General features: G+C 36.2%; 1 protein-coding gene across 1 annotated transcript in view; it reads right to left on the bottom strand.

Moving 5' to 3' along the window:
- Nucleotides 1-22,277, bottom strand: part of ATP8A1 (ATPase phospholipid transporting 8A1) — a 236,293-nt gene that overhangs the window by 116,845 nt on the left and 97,171 nt on the right. Inside the window, exons 15-19 of the mRNA XM_065877682.1 lie at nucleotides 17,135-17,207; nucleotides 14,870-14,975; nucleotides 13,190-13,272; nucleotides 8,851-8,900; nucleotides 4,821-4,890 (exon numbers count right to left, since the gene is read on the bottom strand). Of these exons, the coding sequence (XP_065733754.1) occupies nucleotides 4,821-4,890; nucleotides 8,851-8,900; nucleotides 13,190-13,272; nucleotides 14,870-14,975; nucleotides 17,135-17,207 (382 nt within the window). The remainder of the gene's footprint in view (nucleotides 1-4,820; nucleotides 4,891-8,850; nucleotides 8,901-13,189; nucleotides 13,273-14,869; nucleotides 14,976-17,134; nucleotides 17,208-22,277) is intronic.

The raw sequence follows: 22,277 nt of genomic DNA, 5'->3' as shown, positions 1-22,277 counted from the left end.
GCTTTAACTTTAAGCATCAGTACGCTTCTCTAATTTTTGTCCCTTTATAAATTGCCTGTTGTTCCTTTAGTTGTTCTTCAGCTTGGATTTAATGTTTTAGGAATTTTAGTATTTGGCCTTCATGGTTTTATTAGACCAGGAAAAAATAAATCATTTACCTGCAATTACTTTCTCAGTGGCATTACTCATTTTGGGGTCTCCAGTCTCAGGGCTGAGATTTGGAAGCAGACTAATGGAGTATGATTTAGAACCCTTGAGAGAAACAGAACTTAGTGACCTCAGAACAGATGGAATATTCCAGGCTCCGATTATGAATTTCTCTTCATTTTTCAGTGGTGGAATGGGAAGAGGGGCAAAGCAAAAGGAAATGATAATTTCCCCTCATGGCTCCTTTCTGAGAACGAAGGTATAACTTACAAACTATTTTTTTTAAGAGGCTAATGAAATTTTCCATGAAATTAAAATAGGCCATTTTAAAATTAAGAAAATCTTAAAAAAAATTAAAGTCATGAAAACAAAAGTGATACGTAATAAAGCTAGGGAGATAAAATTCTGCAATGTAGTTAAGCATTCTAGTGGAAGAAACTGATGATCACCCTAAATGGATTTACGTATCTGGTGTCTTAGCCCTCGGCAAGGTAAGAGTGGAAAATCATGGTGGGGTGATGCTGCTCGAGTGGCATGCACCGTCAGATTACAGTCACTTATGGGAAGAGCCTAGGCTTCACGGCTAAGAATTTGTCTTCGGTAAATTTTCATACGAAGCATTGTTTTCCTGTTCATCTTTTAGTCTGAAGTTCCAGTGCTGCTCTGTCCCTCACCTACAGTGCCTTGCACATGGCAAGTATTCAAAAAATATGTGTGAAATGAATAAAGCACTGATGTAATTCTCAGTTAGCCCCAAACTTCAGTTATATGGAATACCACATTATACAGTAAAGCCAAATAAAGAAGAGCTACACAATGAAATTCAAGAATCAATAATAATAAAGTATCAAGTAGGAAAAAAAAGAGGTCTTTTATAATTAGCTAAGCACTGTAATTTATACTGACGTCATGCAGATAATCTTGCGATAAATTAGCCAGTTACTAATCATCAAGGAATCTGCCCTTGTTGTCCAGCTAAACACCAAGTGGAGACTGATCTGCTGCATAAAGCTGGGGCTGGAATATTTGCTAAAGACATTATACACATCTATATTTAAATACAGACAAACATTTACTGTGCTTATGTGTGCCATTCAGAATTATCTGCACTTTGCCTCTGCCGTGGTGGTGAATGGCTAGAAATAACTAATTTCAGATGTGGTCTTTTTTGCATATGGCACAGAATTTTATTTAGGGGGCACTTAATTTGAAAATTTTCAGTCACTTTAAGGTCCCTAAAGCATTAAGTGTATTACTCAAGTTTCTAACTTCTCTCTTGAATATAAATATTGGAGTAGGATTATTTTCTTGAATAAATTAAATTTTTATTTGTGTAAATGTAACTTTCCCTAAATTGGCTACTACTGCAGACACAACTTGTGTATTGTGTACTTTTCCTTCTTTTTCACTTAAAAATTAACAAAGCAAGACAACCCAATTACTGAAAATCTGGAAAAAAGCAAGAAAAATAAGTCATACACACACACACACACACACACACACACACACACCCCATTTCTTTGTGTGATATTTTAAATGAACTCTTCAAATACTATCTTCCAATTCACTAACTCCATCCTCACCCCTCCAACTCTATCTAGAGCTTATTTCATTTGTTGATGTTTTTTTCTTAAATTTATTTATGATTTCTAATTTATCTTACATGTAACCTATTCTCCCCTCTCCCCCAAATTTCTTTTTGATTAAAAATAACTAATTTCTTTGTCATGTTGAGCTCTAAACATCCTCTGTCAGAACAGTTTACACAGATGATTTCATCTGGGGTGAGTTTATGCTCCAGTTGTTTACATGTTTGTTCTCTCTTCGACATGAGATTTCCTCATGTGTCTCCAAGTTTTGCTCTTGCTCTTTCCTTCTTCACATGCATTTCAATCTAGTGGTTTTCTGTACTCTCCAGTAGGGGCTTGAATGACCTTTCCTCAGCTCTTCTCCTGGTTAGGAAGTTTACCACTATCTTAGGTTTTAAAGAGGGGAGGCTGGCTCCTATCTGCATTTTACAGAAAGTACCATTTGTGCCCATTGTCCCATAGAAGCCAAACTCTAGACATTGCTCCCCGATTCCCAACCCAGGGCCTGGGACTCCTACCCATCTCAGCTCAAGACTTCAGTTCAGTGTACCACCTTGATTTTCTATACCTATTTTGGTCTACCTCTGTTTTCTCTTTATACTATATCCATCACTGCTATGATTTTGGAATAAAGGAGGTGCATCACACTATGAACAGATAATACCATGTTGACTGGAAAATATTCTTGAAGACTTCTTTTTTAATTTTTATTTATTTATATTTATTTTTGGCTGTGTTGGGTCTTCATTTCTGTGCTAGGGCTTTCTCTAGTTGCGGCGAGCGGGGGCCATTCTTCATTGTGGTGCGCGGGCCTCTCACTGTCGCGGCCTCTCTTGTTGTGGAGCACAAGCTCCAGACGCGCAGGCTCAGTAGTTGTGGCTCGCGGGCCTAGTTGCTCCGCGGCATGTGGGATCTTCCCAGACCAGGGCTCGAACCCGTGTCCCCTGCACTGGCAGGCAGATTCTCAACCACTGCGCCACCAGGGAAGCCCTTGAAGATTTCTTAATTGCCTTTCATTACTAAGGTATTCTGTTACACTTGTCACTGTTGATTATTCACTCTGCCAAGGAATCAACAGACTCTTCAGGCTTTCCCCCAAATTTCAATGCCCTTCCTGGATCCTCTACTTTTCACATTTAGCCCTCCTCTCTTTTCATGCATTATTTTCTCCATATGAGATCTCATCAATCCCCTGCTTTTAGTTTCCAGCTACACTTTTAACTCCTATATCAGCACCCCATATATCTTCCCCTGTGAAATGCAGGTATCTTTGCTCTTATGGCCCAGATGTAGCTCCCAACTCTTTATCTTAGTAAGTGGTATCACTTAGTCTATTTAGTTAAACAGAAATCTGAGAATCCTAGATCATCTCTTCCCTCATCACCCACATGTAATCAATTACTAAGTCCTAAATCTCTGTCCTCTTAATCCTCTCTGCAATTGTCTGTTATAAGGTTTTGATCCTTATCAACTTTTTCTTGGACTGTAGTCAACAGCTTCAACTGCTAACTCTCTATACATCTCTTTTCTGCTTTAAATCACCTTCTAAATGGCATCAGAATGATCCAGAAAGAAAGAACAAGTTCTCGAGCATGAAAAACCCATGACTTAACCCATGCTCACCCTTCTAACCTCACATTCTGCTATGCCCTGCCAAACTGCACATAGTTCTCAAATGCACCTTGCTGTTTTACATGTTTATGCTTTTTTAGTATTCAACCACATACCATAGCTAATTTGGGAGTGGCAATAAGCAAGTTAATGTATGCAAACTATCTCCATGATTATTCAAAAAAGAAGTCCAATGTTTTTATTTTTTATTCAGTGCTTTAATGCCCCAAACAAAGTTTCTAGCTGGATCACTCAAAACTAAGGAAAGAGGATGTGGACTGGGTGTAGTTAAACTGGACACATACAAACCGTTTAAAGTGGGAGGTCTTAAGGCCTCTCCTTATTACTTTATCACTTAATGCTACCACTGGGAGGTGAAAGATCTTTACAATATATTTTAATATTGTATCCTAATCTTCTCTTTATATATATTTCCCTGAGTAGTCTTAAGCTCCTGACAAGTTTTGAGTCTTATCTTCCTAACCCCCAAATCCAGTTGAAAGTCTAGTAGATAAAATGCACACAGCAAACAAATGTTAGATGTTTGAATCAACAACCAAAGGAATTCTAAAACTACATTCATGAGACATCATGAAATAATTCTACCAAAATTCTTTAAAACCAAGGCATTCAAAAATTACATTTCAATGCTTTAAAACAAAGGCACTGAAAAACATTCTCAACAGGAATTCAAATAATAAGCTTGGGTTTCTTGGTAAGTTCAGTTTCCAAGTTCTATGTAATAAAGCAAGATTGGTGATTATAGTTGAAATTGGAAAGTTCCAAGTTGGTAAGTTACCTGACTACCCCAACTATACTAGGTACCTGGAAAGGATAATTCAAAAGGGAAATATTAACTAATTTTAAGAATTAGAAAGAAAAGGCCCTGGGCAGTAGATTTCTTATATTTCCATGAGTGTAGACATATTTCAACTAGAAAAATTCAGTCAGAATGACTATTTTGTCAATATAACCTGCCAATATACCATAGCCAACCAATAGTTAGAAATTCTGTTCTAATTAAACCAATGCAAGTACAATACAAATAGTAGTCTCCACATGAAGAAATTATAGCAGTAATTGTGATCCATTTTTTCCCCCATTTCTAAGGCCTTTAAAAAATTAAATTTAAACTGGTATAGGTCACTACATTTCTAATTCAATTTTAAAATATTTTCCGTATTTAACTGGCTTCTAACATATTTCTAAACAACAAACCTCAAATATTATGTACCAAACATTGAATTATATAAATAACCCAGGCCAAACTTTTTCAAAGCACCAAATTTACCCAGAAGGAATTCCATATTTCACCAGAAGAGGCTGAACACTATTAGTATAAAACACTACCCAGAGTGGACGTCAGCAGCTTCAGGCTAAACATCTGTGTTACGTTTCCGTAGCAGAATGCTTAACGTATCCATTATAAACCATCGTAAATCAAAACTGCAAAAGACAAAAATAAAAACTTACAGCTCCTTTGCAGTAAAGTCGTAACTTCCCGGATGGAGTGCGAACAATCACTGACATTCTTTTTCTAGCACTGAAAGAAAGAGGTTTTCCACAATGTGTCAGCGTGGTGAGAAGATACACCTATTTGTTTGTCACGTCTCACATATTTTAATACTCCCAGTGAAAAAATAAATTTGACCAAATTATGAGGCCGATCCTTCCACATACACAAACCATCCTCTGGGTGTATAGTTGAGTCCTTTGAAAGTTACATTATGTTTTTTAAGGCACCAGGGTACCATCTACTTCCCTAGAGGAATAATTTACAAAATAGCTCCCTAGAAACCTGCAAGAGTTAGTATCCACCAGGATAAAGGAGAGTTCTAGTTCAATGTTTTCAGATTTAAAAAATATTTAAGCCAGTATCTTTTTCGATGAATTATTAAAAAGAGAAATGATAATCAATTTTTTTGATATTCAAACATGGCTGATTTACCGTACTTCAAAGAAATTATCTTTTTTTGTCTATATGAACTTTTATAACTTTTTTTTTCACACACACACTGTATTTTATTTTTACAAGAGATAAATAAACCGACACCAAGCATTGTAAGTGGATGACCACAACAAAAGCAACAATGATTGCAATTACCAAACACGAAACACTCTCATACTATGTCATAATATTGACATTCAGTCCAGGAATCCTCCATTGTGGCAGCTCCTTTACTTTGCAATGAAAATTGATTTGTGTATTTTTTGCCTCTGAGTCCTTGTGGGATTTTTTTTTTTTATTCAAACAGAAAGTCAGTTTTAAGTACACATCCAATCACACATAAAGGCAAACACTAGAACTTTAAAAACCCACTTAAGCCTTCATGACTATCATTTTTCAATGATTACTAGCAAACCACTGGCATCATGTAAAAAACCTAATTTATCTTGCAAACTCTAGTTAATGAGCACAAACCATTTAACATTATGTTGGCAGTACAGACAGATAAAAATTGTTAGTCAAACATACAACATCTTTTAATGCGTTAGCAAAGAGATTGCAAGTAACAGTGAACAGAGTAAACAGGTATGGCATTGCACAGGATAAGCCGCACCTGGAACTAATTGTGTATAAGCATATTCTCTCCAGAAACCAGGGGTAAAAAAGACTTCTCAAGTGTCTGCGTCTATTTGTGTTACCTTATAACGTTCTGTGGCTAAAACACTGAGATGAGGGCAATATAGCAGTCAGGTTTGGTGTCATAGCATACCGCTGGAGTTTCCTCCAGAAATGTCTAGGAGTATTTAGTTCTCTCTTTCTCCATCTCTAATCCCCACTGTATTAATATCTCTGATCTTCATTCCTGTGCTTTAGGACTACATTTAATTGGGCCCCTTTTTGTAATCACATACAGGTATTCTATCTCAGCCCTTCATGATTCATGTCTCTCTTAATGCAGCTTTGATGGCATGGTCCCAAACTCATCAACTTTCTTGCTCTTTTCTTCTCCTGGCAAAACTCCCAAATCTTGGGTGAACAGGAACCCTTTCTGTGGTCCATCAGGGTAAGTGGACATTGCTGGAGAAAAGTCACCCAGCCAGAGATTAGTAAACACATGGTCCCAACGTCACTGGGTGCTCCATGCTGCCTCGTCATCTACATTTCTCTAATAAGCTTGCTCTCTGTCTCCCCACAGGACTATAAGCACCTCTCCATTCCTCAAGTCTCCAATGTGCCCTTGTCATTCCTGACCCTCAGAATTTTTGCAGTCACCTTGACGGAAGCCTCCAAAAAGAAATCCCTATTCTTTCTGTCATTAAAACCTGCATATTTATCCACTGTGGACCATCCTCTGTCTTGTTTCTTGTTACCATGGAAGGAACACTTCCTTTCGTATCAGAGACCTTCCTTCCACATGCGCTGTGAATCTTCTCTCACCCTGCGTTCCTGGTCATCTCACTCCTAAAGCTGTGCTGCTCTCCCCTGAACTTGCATCTTCTCCTCCTGGAGTGGATCCTTCTCATCAGTACTGAAACAGTTCTAGTCTCTCTCCTGAGAAACTCATCCCAAACCACCCTCCCCGCTGAGCCACACGCATCCCTTTTCAACGCTCTACTCCCCTTCACAGCTCAACTTCTCAAAACAGTTGCCACCCACAGTTCCCACTCATTCCCCCGTCACTCCCATCTTGCTTCTCTTTTCACCAGCTGTTGAATCGCTAAGTCCAACAACTACTTCCAGCTTTGTCTTACCTAACCTTGCAGCAGTCTCTGACACAGATGACCACTCCCTCCTGGAAATTGTCCTCTTCCCTTGGCTTTATGCTCTTACGCTCTCTTTCTCTAATCACAGAGCAGTCTCTTGTTAATTCCTCTTTGCTAATCAACCCTTAGAGTTACTCGTAGTTCAATCTTCAGCCTTTCTTGTTTCCCTTACTCTATTATTATTTTATATCCAGGAGATCCAACTCACGTTCATGGCTTTTAAATACCATTTACAGGCCAATGACTACCAAATTTATATTTCAGCCATAGGCTTCTATGTGTCAGGCCTCTATAACCAGTTGCCTACCTGACATCTCTATGTATATATATCTCACTGGCATCTAAAACTTAACGATTCAAACATCTCAGCCTCAGCATCTATCCTGTATCCACCATTTGTGTAAACAGTACCTCCATCTACCCAGTCACTCATGCCAGGAACCCTAGCCCCTCCCCCTCTTTTCTCCTGCCGCATCCAATTCATACCAATGGCCCCCTGACATCCCTGCAAAGGGTATCTGCATTCTGTCAACTTCACTTTATTTTTTCTACCATCATCCTAGTGTAAACCACTCATGTCTTTCAGAGATTATTTTAATACCCACACATTCACTTCTCTTACTTTTGTCCTTAAGCCTCCCCCATCACAGCATCCTGAAAGAGCTGCTAACTTTGCTTTATTTTTCTTCACACACTTACCACTTACATAGTGTTTCTAAGTGTGTGTTCGTAAACAAACATATCCAAATGCTAACTGATACACTATTTATAATATATTACAGACATAATACAAGCAGGCTTAGGAAAAACAGTCACTTTGATGTGGAAAAAAAAAGATGGGGGATACACTTTGAGAATATTCTATGACAGTTAGTCATCCAACTTCTTCTTATGCATTTTCCTTTGAGCCTTTCAGTGCATACAAGTGAAAAAACCCACAATGTTTAAATAATAAATTAGATCCCATTACTTTTGATATTAACCACTGGCATGTGGTCACTCCTAACCAAGACAGCAACAAATGTTGGCACAGAAAAGAAAATGCCTCTTTTAGTTAGTGTACAGACTTGCCTTATGTAGGAAAAAGTTCAAGAAAAAAAGTGGACACTTATTTCCTTGAACAGCAGCATTACGTCCTGGTTATGGCCTTGAAGATATTTTTAAGTGTCCCCTGAATGATGACACAATCTTTATAAAGACCCTCTTGTCTGTAGCTGAGGTCATTTTGCCCCAAGAATGTAGGTTAGTTGGGAAACTACATAGTCACGTGGGAATAAAGAGCCCAAAACTCATAGAGATATCACTGACCATAATGGAAGGCCTCTCTTATTTGACCTTAGGAAATAAAGTAAGTAAAATAATCCTTTTGCTTTCTGCCCTTGCCTACTACATGGGAACTGGTTTTATACCTAACAGAGAGATGGGTATCCCAAGACAATTAGATGTTATAATGAACACTTAATTAGAATGGTGGGTTCCTGACTCTGATTCATTTTCATGCTAAATAAATCTTGGCACCTCTAAGTATAACGGTATTTCCAGATCACTGTCTTGGTCCTATACCCCCTACAGTTGTAATGCAGACAGTTATGTTCAAAAATATTTTTATATTGCCTCTAGGAGTAATGCCTTACAAAACTCTGAAGAGTGCTGTTTATGATTTACTTACAGATATGACAATTAAAAATTTCATTGAAGATTTTAATTTAATATTTGGTATAAATAAATTTAGTTAAATAAAAATGGAAGGAAATTTATGTCATACATACAAACCACAGAGCAGATGCTTTACCTGGTGAACTCCAAGACATTGAGCAATTCGTATCTTTCTTCCTGTCCCAGCTATGAAGAAAAGGAAAACTTGATTACATAGAGTTGGCATCTTTGGCTTCTTGGAAATAAACGCTAGTCATGAAATTTTAATGTAAAAAATGTCAACACAAACAAATTGTCCCTTCTGAAATACATCATCTTTAATTGAACTTACTAACTTTTCAAGTTAAGATGGAAGATTGAACATACACATTTAATTTTCATCCTTCCCAAAGCCCCATCAAAACTACAGAAAAAAAAAAAACAAAACACTTCAGAAAGAAACTTGCAATGGCAGGAAAATAAGAGAAGAGAAAATTGCACGAAAAATGTGGAAACCAGAAAAGAGATCAGTGAGAAACACATCCTTAGCAGATACAAGAAGTTTCAAAGCCTGCAGTAGCCATGGGAAAAGCTGAGAACCAACCCGATTTGTACCACATAATCCCTAAGAGGCTTAAGGAAGTGGAATAGCAGGTAGCTCTAGAACTGGGAGGAAAGAGAGGGGCCTAAAATGGGAGGACTGGGAAAGAGCTACTAGAAAAGCAGCGCTGGGCACTGGCTCTTCCTGCATACTGGCAGAAGACCGAGGCTTTGCTCTATAGAGGGTAAAACGGAGGCTCTTTCATCTAGAAGTCGACTGGCACACTTGAAGATACAGCACTGTTATCACATTTGTACTAGAGGCTAGGCCACAATGACCCCAACCCACTTGGCCCCCTACCTTCTGGCAGTCAGACCTTTCCAGGTAGAAATCAGAAAATGAATCTTTGGGGAATTCACAAGACCAAGAGAAGCCCTAAAGGTACAGACAACCACGACTTCCCAAAGGAATCCCACCAGACCACCCCACAGTGAAGCCCAATGTTGAGAAATACCCTCATGCTCAGAACTGCCATACCAGCTTTCAAGTTCTTCACTCTTAACCATGAGAAAACCAAAGATTAATAGATATTCAAGGACAGCTATTAACATGGATCATAGATACCCAAAACAAACAGATAAGAGCAATTTGGAAGAAAGAGAATTCAAAAAGAAAACATCCATGTCGGCCTGTGGAGTGTCAGGCTCTGGGTTTCTTGATGGAAACGAGGGGCTGGTGGACAGGTCCTGGATGCCTCTTCCCTCCATTTCAACACCAGAATGAAGTGGTTTGTCATATGCTTTCTATGGGCATTTTCTGTTGTCTCATTGGAACTGGATTACTATGGCTTCCTGGTGGCATAAAACTTTTTGCAGTGTTTTATACCTTTGGAAATATTGCTGTACTCTCCAGTATATGCTTTTTAATGGCATTCATGAAGCAAAGGAAGAAAATGTTTGAAACAAAAAGATGGCTTGTACAATTGTTATGTTTTTGTGATTATTATTTAGGTCCTGTATACTGCTCTTTGGTGGCATAGGAGGAGACTGGTCTTATGATTCTGCATTTTGAAGCTCTTGTCAAAGGCATAGTCTATTATACATCCCATATGCAAGTGTTGCAGTAATTAAATGCTGCTCTTTTCTCCTTAGTGGAGAATGGGAAACTCTGGAAAAGAACATTGAAAGTTGATATTTAATTTTTGGTGAAGTATCATTTTCCCACTGCAATAATCAAAACAACTATAATGACAGCTTAAGACTACTTTATATTCCAGTAAAAACCATATGCTTATTTAAACTGTTAAATGCTTGTAATTGTTTAAAAAAGAAAATGTCAAAAAACTATCATTATCCCTCCCAGAGAAGAAACATAAGTACAACACCTGTGAAACAAGAACAGGGTACTATTAAAAAAAAAGAAATATTGAAAAAACAATAAAAGCTTCTAGAAACTCAAAACATGATAGCAGAAATGAAAAGAAAATCAACAGAAGTCTGAGAAGATAACACGGAGGAAAACTTCCAAAAAGTAGAACAAAAAGGCAAAGACATGAAGAGCAGGACAGAAAAGTTAAAAGATGCGTTCAAGAATTCTAAAAAGAGAGAGCAGAGGAAAAAGAGGGAAGGAAAATGAATAGAATCATTCAAGAAAATTTTCCATAATGGAAGGATACTGATTTCCAAATGTAAAAGTGTCCACTCAGTGCCCAGTACAATGGGTTAAAATATTCTCACTAAGGACACTGTCATGAAATTTCAGAACTTTTGGGACAAGGAACATCCCACAACCTTCCAGAGACAGAGGGGTGGGCAAGTCACAAAGACTGGAGTCACAGTGGCTTCTGACTTCTCAATTAGGTGTACTGGAAGCCAGGAGACAGAGGAACAGTCAAAATTCTTCAGGAAACTGATTTCCACCCTGGAGTTCTACATTCAGCCAGACTACCAATTAAGTAGAAAGATAGGATAAAAAATGTTTAGACTTGAAAGGACTAAACAAAACAAAACAAAAAACCAAATAACTTTCCATGCACCTTTTCTCAAGAAGCCAATAAAGAATGTGTTCCACGATAACAAGAGTAAGCCAAGAACAAAGAAAATATGGGATCCAGGAAACAGAAAATCTAACACAGAAGAGAGGTAAAGAAAGTCCCCAGGGAGACAGGAAAGCGATTCCTCCTGACAACCACGAGTAAGACTGAACTGTCCACCAGGGCAGCTTGGAGCCCTGAGTCAGGAGCTAAGTTTACTGAAGGCTGTCACTACTGTGACTTCCGATTCTCTAATAACACCTTTTCAATAGGATGAAATTGACAGAAAATGTGTTCTATCAACACCAGCGAGTTTACTAAGAAATAAGTTTTGACTTACAGGAAATAGAAAGTCCAAAACAGGAGACAATCAAAAGGAATTCCAAGTGCCAGAGAAGCAGGCAAAACTGGCCCAGACCAAGGAGAATGGAGGACTTCTGGAGGGATGTCTCAGGGAAACAACTACCCACTGGCAGATTATCTGGTATAATTGTACCAATAAAAGTGCACTAAGAAGGTATGGAACAATTAGTAGTAGGTAGAAAGTCAAACAATTGGAAAAAAGACAAGAGATTCATGTTTAGAAAATAAAGGAAAAAAATTTATTTTCAGGAGATAATTTTGTATCTGGACAGACAATATTAAAAAAAAGAAAATAGGGACTTCCCTGGTGGTGCAGTGGTTAAGAATCCGCCTGCCAACGCAGGGGACATGGGTTTGAGCCCTGGTTCAGGAAGATCCCACATGCCACGGAGCAACTAAGTCTGTGCACCACAACTACTGAGCCTGCGCTCTAGAGCCCACGAGCCACAACTACTGAGCCCATGTGCCACAACTACTGAAGCCCAGGTGCCTAGAGCCCGTGCTCCACAAGAGAAGTCACCGCAATGGGAAGCCCGTGCACCACAACGAAGAGTAGCCCCTGCTCGCCGCAACTAGAGAAAGCCTGCACGCAGCAACGAAGACCCAACGCAGCCAAAAATCAAAAAAAAAAAAAAAAAAAGAGTATGCATTCCTCTGTGTCTGATTTTTTTTCCCAGTATAATGTTTCTGAGACTTATTAAGGCTCTTGATGAATCGATATTTTACTCTTTTCTATTGTTTAGCTATTCCATTGTATATTACAATTTGTTCATCCATTCGCCTAGTAATGGATATTTGATTTGTTTCTAGTTTTTGGCTACTCTGAATACAGCTGCTATGAACATTCCATGACACATCTCTCTGTGGACACATGCTTTCACTTCTCCTGGTTAAGTATGAGTAAAACTGCTGGGCTGGGTACATGTTTACCTGTGTTGGAAAACTCTAAAAGGATTTCCAAAGGGATTGTACCATCTTACACGTCTACTAGCAAAAACAGGTGATCTACTTGCTCTGCATTTTCGTTCACATTCGGTGCTGCCAGTGTTTTTAATTTTACCTTTTGTGTGGGTATGCAGTAGTATCTCATTGAGACTTTAATTTGCATTTCCCTGATGACTGATGATGTGTTCTCACGTGCTTGGCCATCTGTATATCTTCTTTCGTGAAATGTTCGTTCAAGTCTTTTGCCCATTTAAAAATCTGGGTCCAAATACTAGCTTAACCAAATACTGTAATATAATTATAATACTATTGGGAAGGGATGGTGAGTCAAGAGAAATAACTCCTCATTTAATATAACTGAATAGAAAGTCAGTAGATATGTCTAAAATTGAAGAATCAATACATATATCATTCATCAAACATTAAAAAATATATATAAGATGTGTAAATGTCCGAAGAAATAGCTAAAAGAATAGAAAGTTTTTGCTTCTGGGGAGGAGAACTAGAGTTGGGAATCTCTATTCTATTTTGAGCTTCTTTGGTATTATTTTATCTTTGAAGCTAAGCATATGTATTACTTTGATAAAAAAACAGACTTAAAAATAAATAACTTACTGAATCTATAATCACTGAGTCAGGTGTTCTTCCAGTGAAAACAAAATTCAGTTGCTTGGCTGCTCTGACCAAGGCTCCTTCATCTGTTTTAGGAAAACAGGACAAAGCAAATATACAGTGAAAAAAAAATTACCCCAAATACCAGAGAAAGACACTATTGCAATCTAATTTTCTGCTTAATTTTAAAAAGAATTAAAATTCTTTTTATTCTGGCTCCTTTTACTGAAATCCACTTCTTTTAAAATTGTATGACAATGCCAAAGGAATGAGTAGAATGATCTTAAGAATCTGAGACATGTATAGACCCTAGAGTCATATTTCTGAAGATTAAGTCTCACTGTTAGCCAAACATACCTAAGAAGGATAATTAAATATACCCCTTGGTCCAGCATATTCTCTGGAAAACTTTTCTCAAAATGAATGATGCATAAAAAAATGAGGAACTCCTACATTTGCCAACAACATGGATAGACATGAAGGCATCATGCTAAGTGAAGCAAGCCAGACAGAGAGAGAAAAATACTGTATGATCTCACTTATTTGTGAGATCTAAAGGGAAAAAAAAGAAAACAAACCCCAAACTCATAGAAAAAGAGATCAGATGTGGTTAGCAGAGGTGGAGGGTGGGAGAAGGGGCAACTGGAGAAAGGTGATCGAAAGGTACAAATTTCCAGTTATAAGATAAATAAGTCCTAGAGATACAGTGATATATGTAAATTATTTCTTAATAAAACTGGAAAAAATGAATGGCATGAAATTGCCTTAAGTTTTATCCTTTTCTTCCTAAAATGTTTAATGTAGAAAAACGAATACTATTAATGTTGAGGGGTCAATTTAACTGGATATAAATGAACTGATGCTTTGTTGTATTATATATTATTTACTTACATCACCCTGTTACATCAGACCTTCTTGTTTCTTAGGGAAGGGTGTGGGACAAAACATTCACATAGTTTCTATCTTAATGATATGAGATGTATCTTACGGATTTTAGGAATTTGGTACATTCTACAAGGGAGCAGGTGCTGGTTGATAATACAGTTTAAAACACTTATTAAAAAAGTTCCCCAAAGTGTGTTCATTCTTTCCTGAAATCTTACAATCATCAAATTGACTATTTACCCAATTTTTCATTGAAAATAAGCCTAAGTATTAAATAATGATAACTGTGCTAATACATATTTTATGGAATCCCTTCAAATGTGTAAACCTTTTCTCATCCAAATAAATACACAACGAACTCCTTGATTATCATCTCCAAGAGAAGACAGCAAAATTGGTATTCTAAAATGCGTACTATTTAAGCAAACAGATCTTCCTTTTCCTGCCTGCTTATGTGCAGAAACAGTTTATGACTAACAGTTTATTCTTAGTTATTTATAAAGAAGGGAGAATTTACTATGTGTATATATAAAGTACCAGTTTTCTTTTACTTGTGTGAATTTTGTTATTCAAATTTACATGTAATTTATGTCATATAACAAATGTTACACAAAGTTACATATTTTAAAATATATATATTTAATTTTGAAAGCCAAGGTTTATCTAATTAGTAAATAAAATTTGTAATCTGAAAAACATAACGTTTATTTTACTTCCTCAAATTAAATTTTTCTGAACAATCTCAAATTTCAGAACAATTTTCCAGCAAGAAATACATCACATTTGCTTCATTTGTACCTGGAGATGCTGCCTGGTAAATAATCTTATCACCTTCCCGCTCTGGTACTGCTGTGTGACAAACTGCCATCATTGTAAGAAATTCACATATTATAGGTGCAGTTGGCTGTAAGAAATAAACACATAATTTAGCCACTTTCGTTTAAACATTTGACACTAATGATAGTAATACTACTTTATGCATATTTACTAAGAGTGCAGCTGTTAAATATTGAAGGTGTGGAAGTCAAGAAGCCAACAACTATTATGAAGAAAAAATATTTTTAACTAAAATCATTCATTCTTGCACCCTCTCATTCCTTTTCTAGACATTTATATAAGACCACTTTGTCTTGCTAAATAGAAACCGTACAGCGAAAAAGGCAGATATGGTTGAATCTTGTTGTTAAGGACGGGAAAGAAATTCTAAAATGTTCATTTACCTGGTTCTAATTCCTGATCAGATCTATATTTTAGGCATCTACTCTTACTGTGGTTCCACTACTTTGGGCTGAGGTGACGGTGGCAGGGGATTCCTCTGTAAGGTTTGTCTTCTCTTTTTGCAAAAATGGCAACCTTAACCTGATACACGTTTTACTAAATAAAAAAGGATTGATTGAGAAGTCCTTTGTACAATGGACTCTCATGGCCTGAGGAAGACAAGATCCTTTCTGCAAGAAAGCAGTCAGATTTTTAAAATTAAACATCTTCTTGTCTGGTTCCTGATGAAGAAAAATGTCATTCGAATTAATAAAGGAAAAATATTCCTCTATGCTCTTGGACCAAAAAAGTGAAATGACTGGAAAGGTAAATCAGAACATTATTTGAAAAAAAACTGTGTTAAGCCTCAAAGAGCAGACAAAACAGACAAGGTCCCTGATATGTGAAGCTTTGACTAGTGGGGAAAACAGAACATAAATAGTACGCAAGCATTATTTATTTATAGTGTGAAAAGAGCTTCAAAGGATAAATGTGCAAATATCATATAATACGATATAGGCCAGTCTGTGGTTGTTCTCGTGACAATGTGATTTTTAAGATGCTGAAGTTTTAGCCTCATGAAGAACTAAGCAGTTTTCCAACAAGCAGGAATCACACATGACTGAAAAGGTCCTAAAGGAAGAAAGAATGAAGTGTGTTTGAGAAAATAAAAGAAAGCCAGTGTAGCCTGAGGAGAAAGAAAGGAAGGGTAGCTCCACGTGAGGCCGAAGACTTAGGCAGGGGCTGGACCATGTAACTTTGTAAGTTGAGAGGGAAGCCCTCTGGCATGGTTTTAAACAGGAGAGTGATGGGACTTGATTTACATTTGCATCATTCCAGCTGCCACGTGCAACAAGAACTGGAGGGGATAAAAACGGAAACAGGGAGAATGGTTAGGAGGCTGCTGTAATCCACCTGGAGGATACCAGTAGTCTGGACTGAGGTAGAGAAAGTGAGAATGAAGTGAAGAAGACATTTAGGATATATTACAGAAAGTCATATTGACAAGGGCTTAGTGACTCATTACAGATCTGGAGATGGAGGGGAGGGAGGTGTCAAAAGCAACCCTAAGTTCCTAGAATGAGTAATAAGACAGTTAGTTGATGGTGCAATTCATTGAACCTGAGAACACAAGAGGGAAGAGGTGGGCCTAGGTCTAGATTTTGTGCATCTGGAAGCACATGCTTTGTTGAAGGCAAAAATAACCACATGAACACATTGCTAGGGCCCTGCCCAGGGGCAGAGGCGGTAAGTCCATCAGTGCTAGGAAGCGACTAGGTTTTGGGGTGATGAGCATGAGTTCAAGTTCTGACACATTGAGCTTGAAGCGATTGTGAGAAAAAATTGGGGGTTTAAACTTAGGAGACCATATCATTTGATCGGATGGAATTTTAGTTAAGTATCAGTAACTTTCATAAGTGGAATGTTCACATTGGGTGGCAGATGTCCGAAGTTCTTATTGTATAGATTTAGCACTGGCCAGTAATTCTGAGCAGGAAATTCATTTCTACAGATGTTTTGAAATTGTTAATAATGAGTTGTCTCATACAAATAGAGCTCTAGAATTAATATATAATATTTTTAAAAAACAGAATGTTGATTAATGACAATTGTTAAAACTAAATTTCTAACAACCATGAATTCATGTTGGCCAAGTAAAAAGAATTTAGAGATAACAGATTTTGCTAATTATTAGAAATGATCATGAAACTAAAAAAAGGAATATTTAAACATGGAAGATAATTCAGAGAAACACTCATTAGTTTTCATTTATTAATGAAAAGATAATAGTATTATGTTGCTTACATGATTATTTTGGAGGTTTTCCAGCAATGATGAATCACTAAATGTTTTTTCATCTCCAAACTGTGAGCTCTGCCTAAAGGGGAAAAAAATTGGAGCAAACTTGGTTCATTTATACAAGCCCACTGATCTGTTTGTAAGTTACTATTTTTTTAAATTTTTGAATTTTATTTTATTTATTTTTTTATACAGCAGGTTCTTATTAGTCATCCATTTTATACACATCAGTGTATACATGTCAATCCCAATCTCCCAATTCATGCCACCCCCACCCCCACCAGCCACTTTCCCCGCTTGGTGTCCATGTAAGTTACTTTTAAAATAAATCATTATGCCTGCAAACTCTTAATAGATTAAATATAATTTAGTCTGCACTTCTAAATAAGACATCACAGATTTCATGACTGAATCATAAAATATTTTCAAACATTTTAAAATGTGAAAGTCTTTTGCAGTGTAATGAGTCTTTTACAGTTCATTTTCCTGGGGTAAAATTATGTTGTAGTCACATGAAATTCAAAAAACTTAATTTAAAAAAAGTAACAAAACTGCTGAAATACCTGGAATTGAAAATTTCTACTTCCAAAATTTTTCCAAGTTTAAAAATTTTTGAGAATTAATGGAGGTATTATAAAAATAATATCCTTTTACTTTAGCCATGAGAAATTATTTGAAGTGACTAATACCACATGATTATCATATGAAACTAAAATATGAATAAATTGTTTACATATTTCATCAATATCTATCACTAACAAATACCTGATATATTTATGTACATATCACATTTACTCTGCATATAAGGAGAACAAACCATAAAAGTACATGGGGTTTTGTGTTGTGGTTGTCTTCAGATCAGCAAACATGTACTCCATATGAAACAAATCAAATCAGAATTGCCTCTATAACCTAGCTATTACTAGTCTCATAGCCATGCGATTTAATATCAAAATGCTGAGATTCGAAGGAAGGACAAGAAACATTTACGTGGAAGTGTCAAACCCCAAAGTATACTTTTCAATGTTCAGTGAAAATATATAGATCTAAAGCTTTTGTGCACAGATGGAAATATCAGAAATCGCTGAGGAAAAAATAACATGTTCAATACTAAATAACTGTAATCCAGAAAGCTTTTAATCACAGTTTTTACAGGTTACAAAGAGTATTATCAGTGTCAGTGTCCCAAATATCAAGAGTTTCATATTTTAAAGCCAGCTGCTTAAAAGGAAGGAGAAATCATTAAAAAAAAAAAAAGAATGTGAAATCATTGAACATAAACCATATTGTCAATATATGTATTTTACCCATAAACCAAAGAAGGAAGTTAGAGTGTTTATAGTAAAATATGTCTTTATTTACATGTAATAGTCTGGTCTATTAATTCTCAAAATTGTAATATAATTCAGCTTTATTAGCATGTAGTAGATCAGAATTTTCAAAAACATCAGTGGGAGGCAGAATAAACACATTATGTTTTATTATTATTACTACTACTATTATTTCTCCTCCTCTAGGTTTAAAGATGAAAGGAAAAAAATCCAAGAACTTTTAAACAACTTATCAGTGGGTGGACAGAAAAAAATTAACATACATTTCTCCTCCAAGTAATTATCATTTCTTAAAAATAGTTAATTATTCAAGTCTCTATAAAATTTCCCTATTATTTATAAAATGTATTACTAATAGTTCTTAGTTATACTTCCTCACTTATTATTAGATAATAATTATTGAAATGTCAAGGAATATTCACAGTAACATCTTTCATGTGGAGATCTATTTTCCCTCTAAAGAATTCCAGGCTAAAAGCCTTTATAAATCTGAAGATATGTCTTATTAATCTCACCAGTAATTCTTTCATTTCATAAATCACAACACAATTGATAAAACTTGCAAATGTATTTATAACAAATAACACTAGATATGCAGTTGAAATATTTATTAATACATGGACACATCCTGCCCTCTATTCATCAGTGAAGCCTTCTGACAAGGATAATGCTAAATAACTCTTCTTCCAGGAAGCAGCTTCCTTTCCAGGATCATAAAAACCACCAGCAATTCATCTGCTAATCACATAGCCTGGGTTGGATAACTCAGGCATGGAGCTCTCACTACCCCTCTCCAAAATCTCACAAAATGTTCACTTTTAGTAAAAGTAAACAGATAAAATTAGGAAGCTCGAGTCATTGCAAAATAAGGACCAACTGCATTAAATGTAAAATAGTTTTAACTGTTAGTGGACAAAGCTACATGAATCTGGAAACTGCTCACAAATAAAAGTGCAAGCCAACACCTACATTTTGTTAAAATTTTCCATAGAAGTTTTCAAGTGACACTTTGCCTCAAAAGGAGACAAAGAAATTATGGTGTTTTGCAAAAAGTAATAAGGCAGGAGTTGTAACATTAAGGTAAAGAGAAAACTGAGCAGTTAACCCACAATGTCATATAATTTGCAGCTTCTTGTAGGCTGATTTAAAAGCTATGATACATTGTAAATAATTATTTCCTGACCATCCTAATACAAAGAATCTATTTTTATAGCAATTAAAATTGAGAAGATTCAGAATTTTATGAATAAATATAAATTAGAATAAATATGGCCTAATGAGTATTAGTGGGAGCATGTGGGATCTTAGTTGCCTGACCAGGGATTGAACCCTTGCCCACTGCATTGGAAGTGCGGAGTCTTAACCACTGGACCGCCAGGGAAGTCCAGTATTAGTTAATTTCATACATGACAGTGTGGACTATGAAATCATGTCAACAAGAGAGTCATCAGAAAAAAAAGGAAAAAAGCTCAAGCCATACCTTTTACCTTAAACCAATGGGTGAATGACTTAATAAAAGTACTAAAGTGAAAAATAATTATTTTTAACTAAGTTAAAAAATAACTTAGGAGTAGAAAAGGCCTATATTATACATGATTCAGAAAACAAAAAATTAAAAGATCTGACTGTATAAAGCTAAAACATTTCTGCATAGCAAAAACTATTGCAAGCTAAGTCAAAAGTCAAAGGACAAACTGGGAAAAAAAAATATTTCCAACACATATAATGAAGGTTATTTCACTTAAAATAAAAAGGACTCGTAGAAACCAATAATAAAACAATCAACAATGCAGCAGAACAATGAGCAGAGGATATAAACACACAGTTCACAAAGAAGGAAATCCAAGTGGCTTTAAATGTACATTCAATTTTACCTCATAATGAGAGAAATGAGATTTAAATTTATGAATTTGGCAGAAAAAAAGTTTGACAGCTCTGCTGCTATGACTATGGGAAAACAGTTAAACCATCTATCATTGGTGAGAATGAAAATTGGTGCAATTTCTAAAAAGGGATATTGGCAATTTCTATCAAAATTTAAAATGCATGTAATCCTTTGATCCAGAAATTCTAGTTCTAAGAATTTACACTACCTGGTGCAAAATGCTGTACGACCAAATTCATTCTTTGCAGCGCATTTTTAATAGCAAAAGGTTAGAACTAACCCAAAGTTTATTAGGATTGTTGCTTAAAAACACTGTGGTACATCCACATAACAGAACGCTATACAAAATATGGGAGGCTCTCCATGGACTATGGACAAATCTCAAAGATGCACTATCAAAGGAAAAGCTGGTACAAAACAGTATGTATAGTATGCTTCACTTTCTATAAAAATATGAGAGAAAAAAATACATGCATGTATATGCGTAGAGTAGATGTGGAAGGATACACCTGAAATTGGTTACATTGGCTGCCTTTAAGGGGGGGAAATGGAGGTTAGAAGACAGGTAAGGGAGGGAAACCTTTCCCTCTTTATATCCTTTGAACTTGTAACATGTTAATGCATTATGAACTTAAAAAATAAATCAAATTAAAATTAAAAATAAAAAACCACAACAAAATCCATGTCATAACAAAATCCAATCCTGTCAGCTGAAATACATACACATCTTACATACAAACTAAATGTATACCGTATATACATATACACGCTACACACATGCACACATGGGAAGACAAAGGCAATCTGACTGCAAAGCACTGTTTTTTTTTTTTTTTTTTTTTTGCAGTACGCGGGCCGTTGTGGGATCCCACGGCATGTGGGATCTTCCCGGAACGGGACACGAACCCATGTCCCCTGCATCAGCAGGCGGACTCTCAACCACTGCGCCACCAGGGAAGCCCCAAAGCACTGTTTTTTGAAAGGATCTACACCTTCTGCTTTTGAATGGTGCTACTGTTCCAAGTCAAAATTCCTTAAAGGGAGATTTTCAGAAATGAATTTGTTATTTAGTATCAGGTCCAGTCAAGTCCAAGAATATGAACAAGCGATTGAATTCAATTATAATATTTTTGTTAGACACTGGTTTTGACCAAAGTAATGAGATCTGCTTTTCTGTGTGGTTCAAAGTATTTCTGAAGGGAATTATAAAAGAGGAGTTCCCAAAACGTTTTGTGAAATGGTTGCTTCATTGGAATAAATAAATTACCTGTCAAAGTGACTACTTTGAAGACCAACACTAATTTGGATGTGTTAGATCTCATTATTATACAGTCACACCTGGAAGAATGCTTTAGTGAGCCTAACGATTGCAGCAGAATAAATAAATACCACTCATTCCATACATAATTACAGACCAAAATGAAATGAGAAAATAAGACCAGAAAATGGTACTATCCACTGATACCGTGATAATACTAAAAACCACAGTGAAATGACTAAGCACAGAACACTTTAAGGTAATCCTCCTGGAGAATCACCCTCGCTAGCACTTACTTAAGGAAAAACAATAACTATCAGAAAGAATAATGAGAAACCATACCAAATAGTTAAGAGAAAGTGAAATAATATGATATTTGGGATTTGCCTCAAAGTAATAGTGAGGGGAAATATAGACGAATTGAAATTGGATTTGAGTACGTATTATTGAAGTGAGTGAATGAGTACATGTCTCCTTCTGTTTATGCTTGATATTTTCCACCAAAAAGTTAGAAAAAGAAAAAAATGCAATGAAATATACAGTTTTAGAAAATAAGCGCATCTTAGGGCTGCATGGATGTTGATAATAAGCAGATGTTTTTGTGCATTCCTCTAAATATTGATACTATCTGTCTAGAGAATGGTAGTTTTTTAATAGAAATGAACTAATCTATAA

This window comes from Phocoena phocoena, chromosome 5 (assembly GCF_963924675.1).
Source record: "Phocoena phocoena chromosome 5, mPhoPho1.1, whole genome shotgun sequence".
Lineage (NCBI taxonomy): Eukaryota > Metazoa > Chordata > Mammalia > Artiodactyla > Phocoenidae > Phocoena > Phocoena phocoena.
This window is presented reverse-complemented; position numbering and strand designations above follow the sequence as displayed.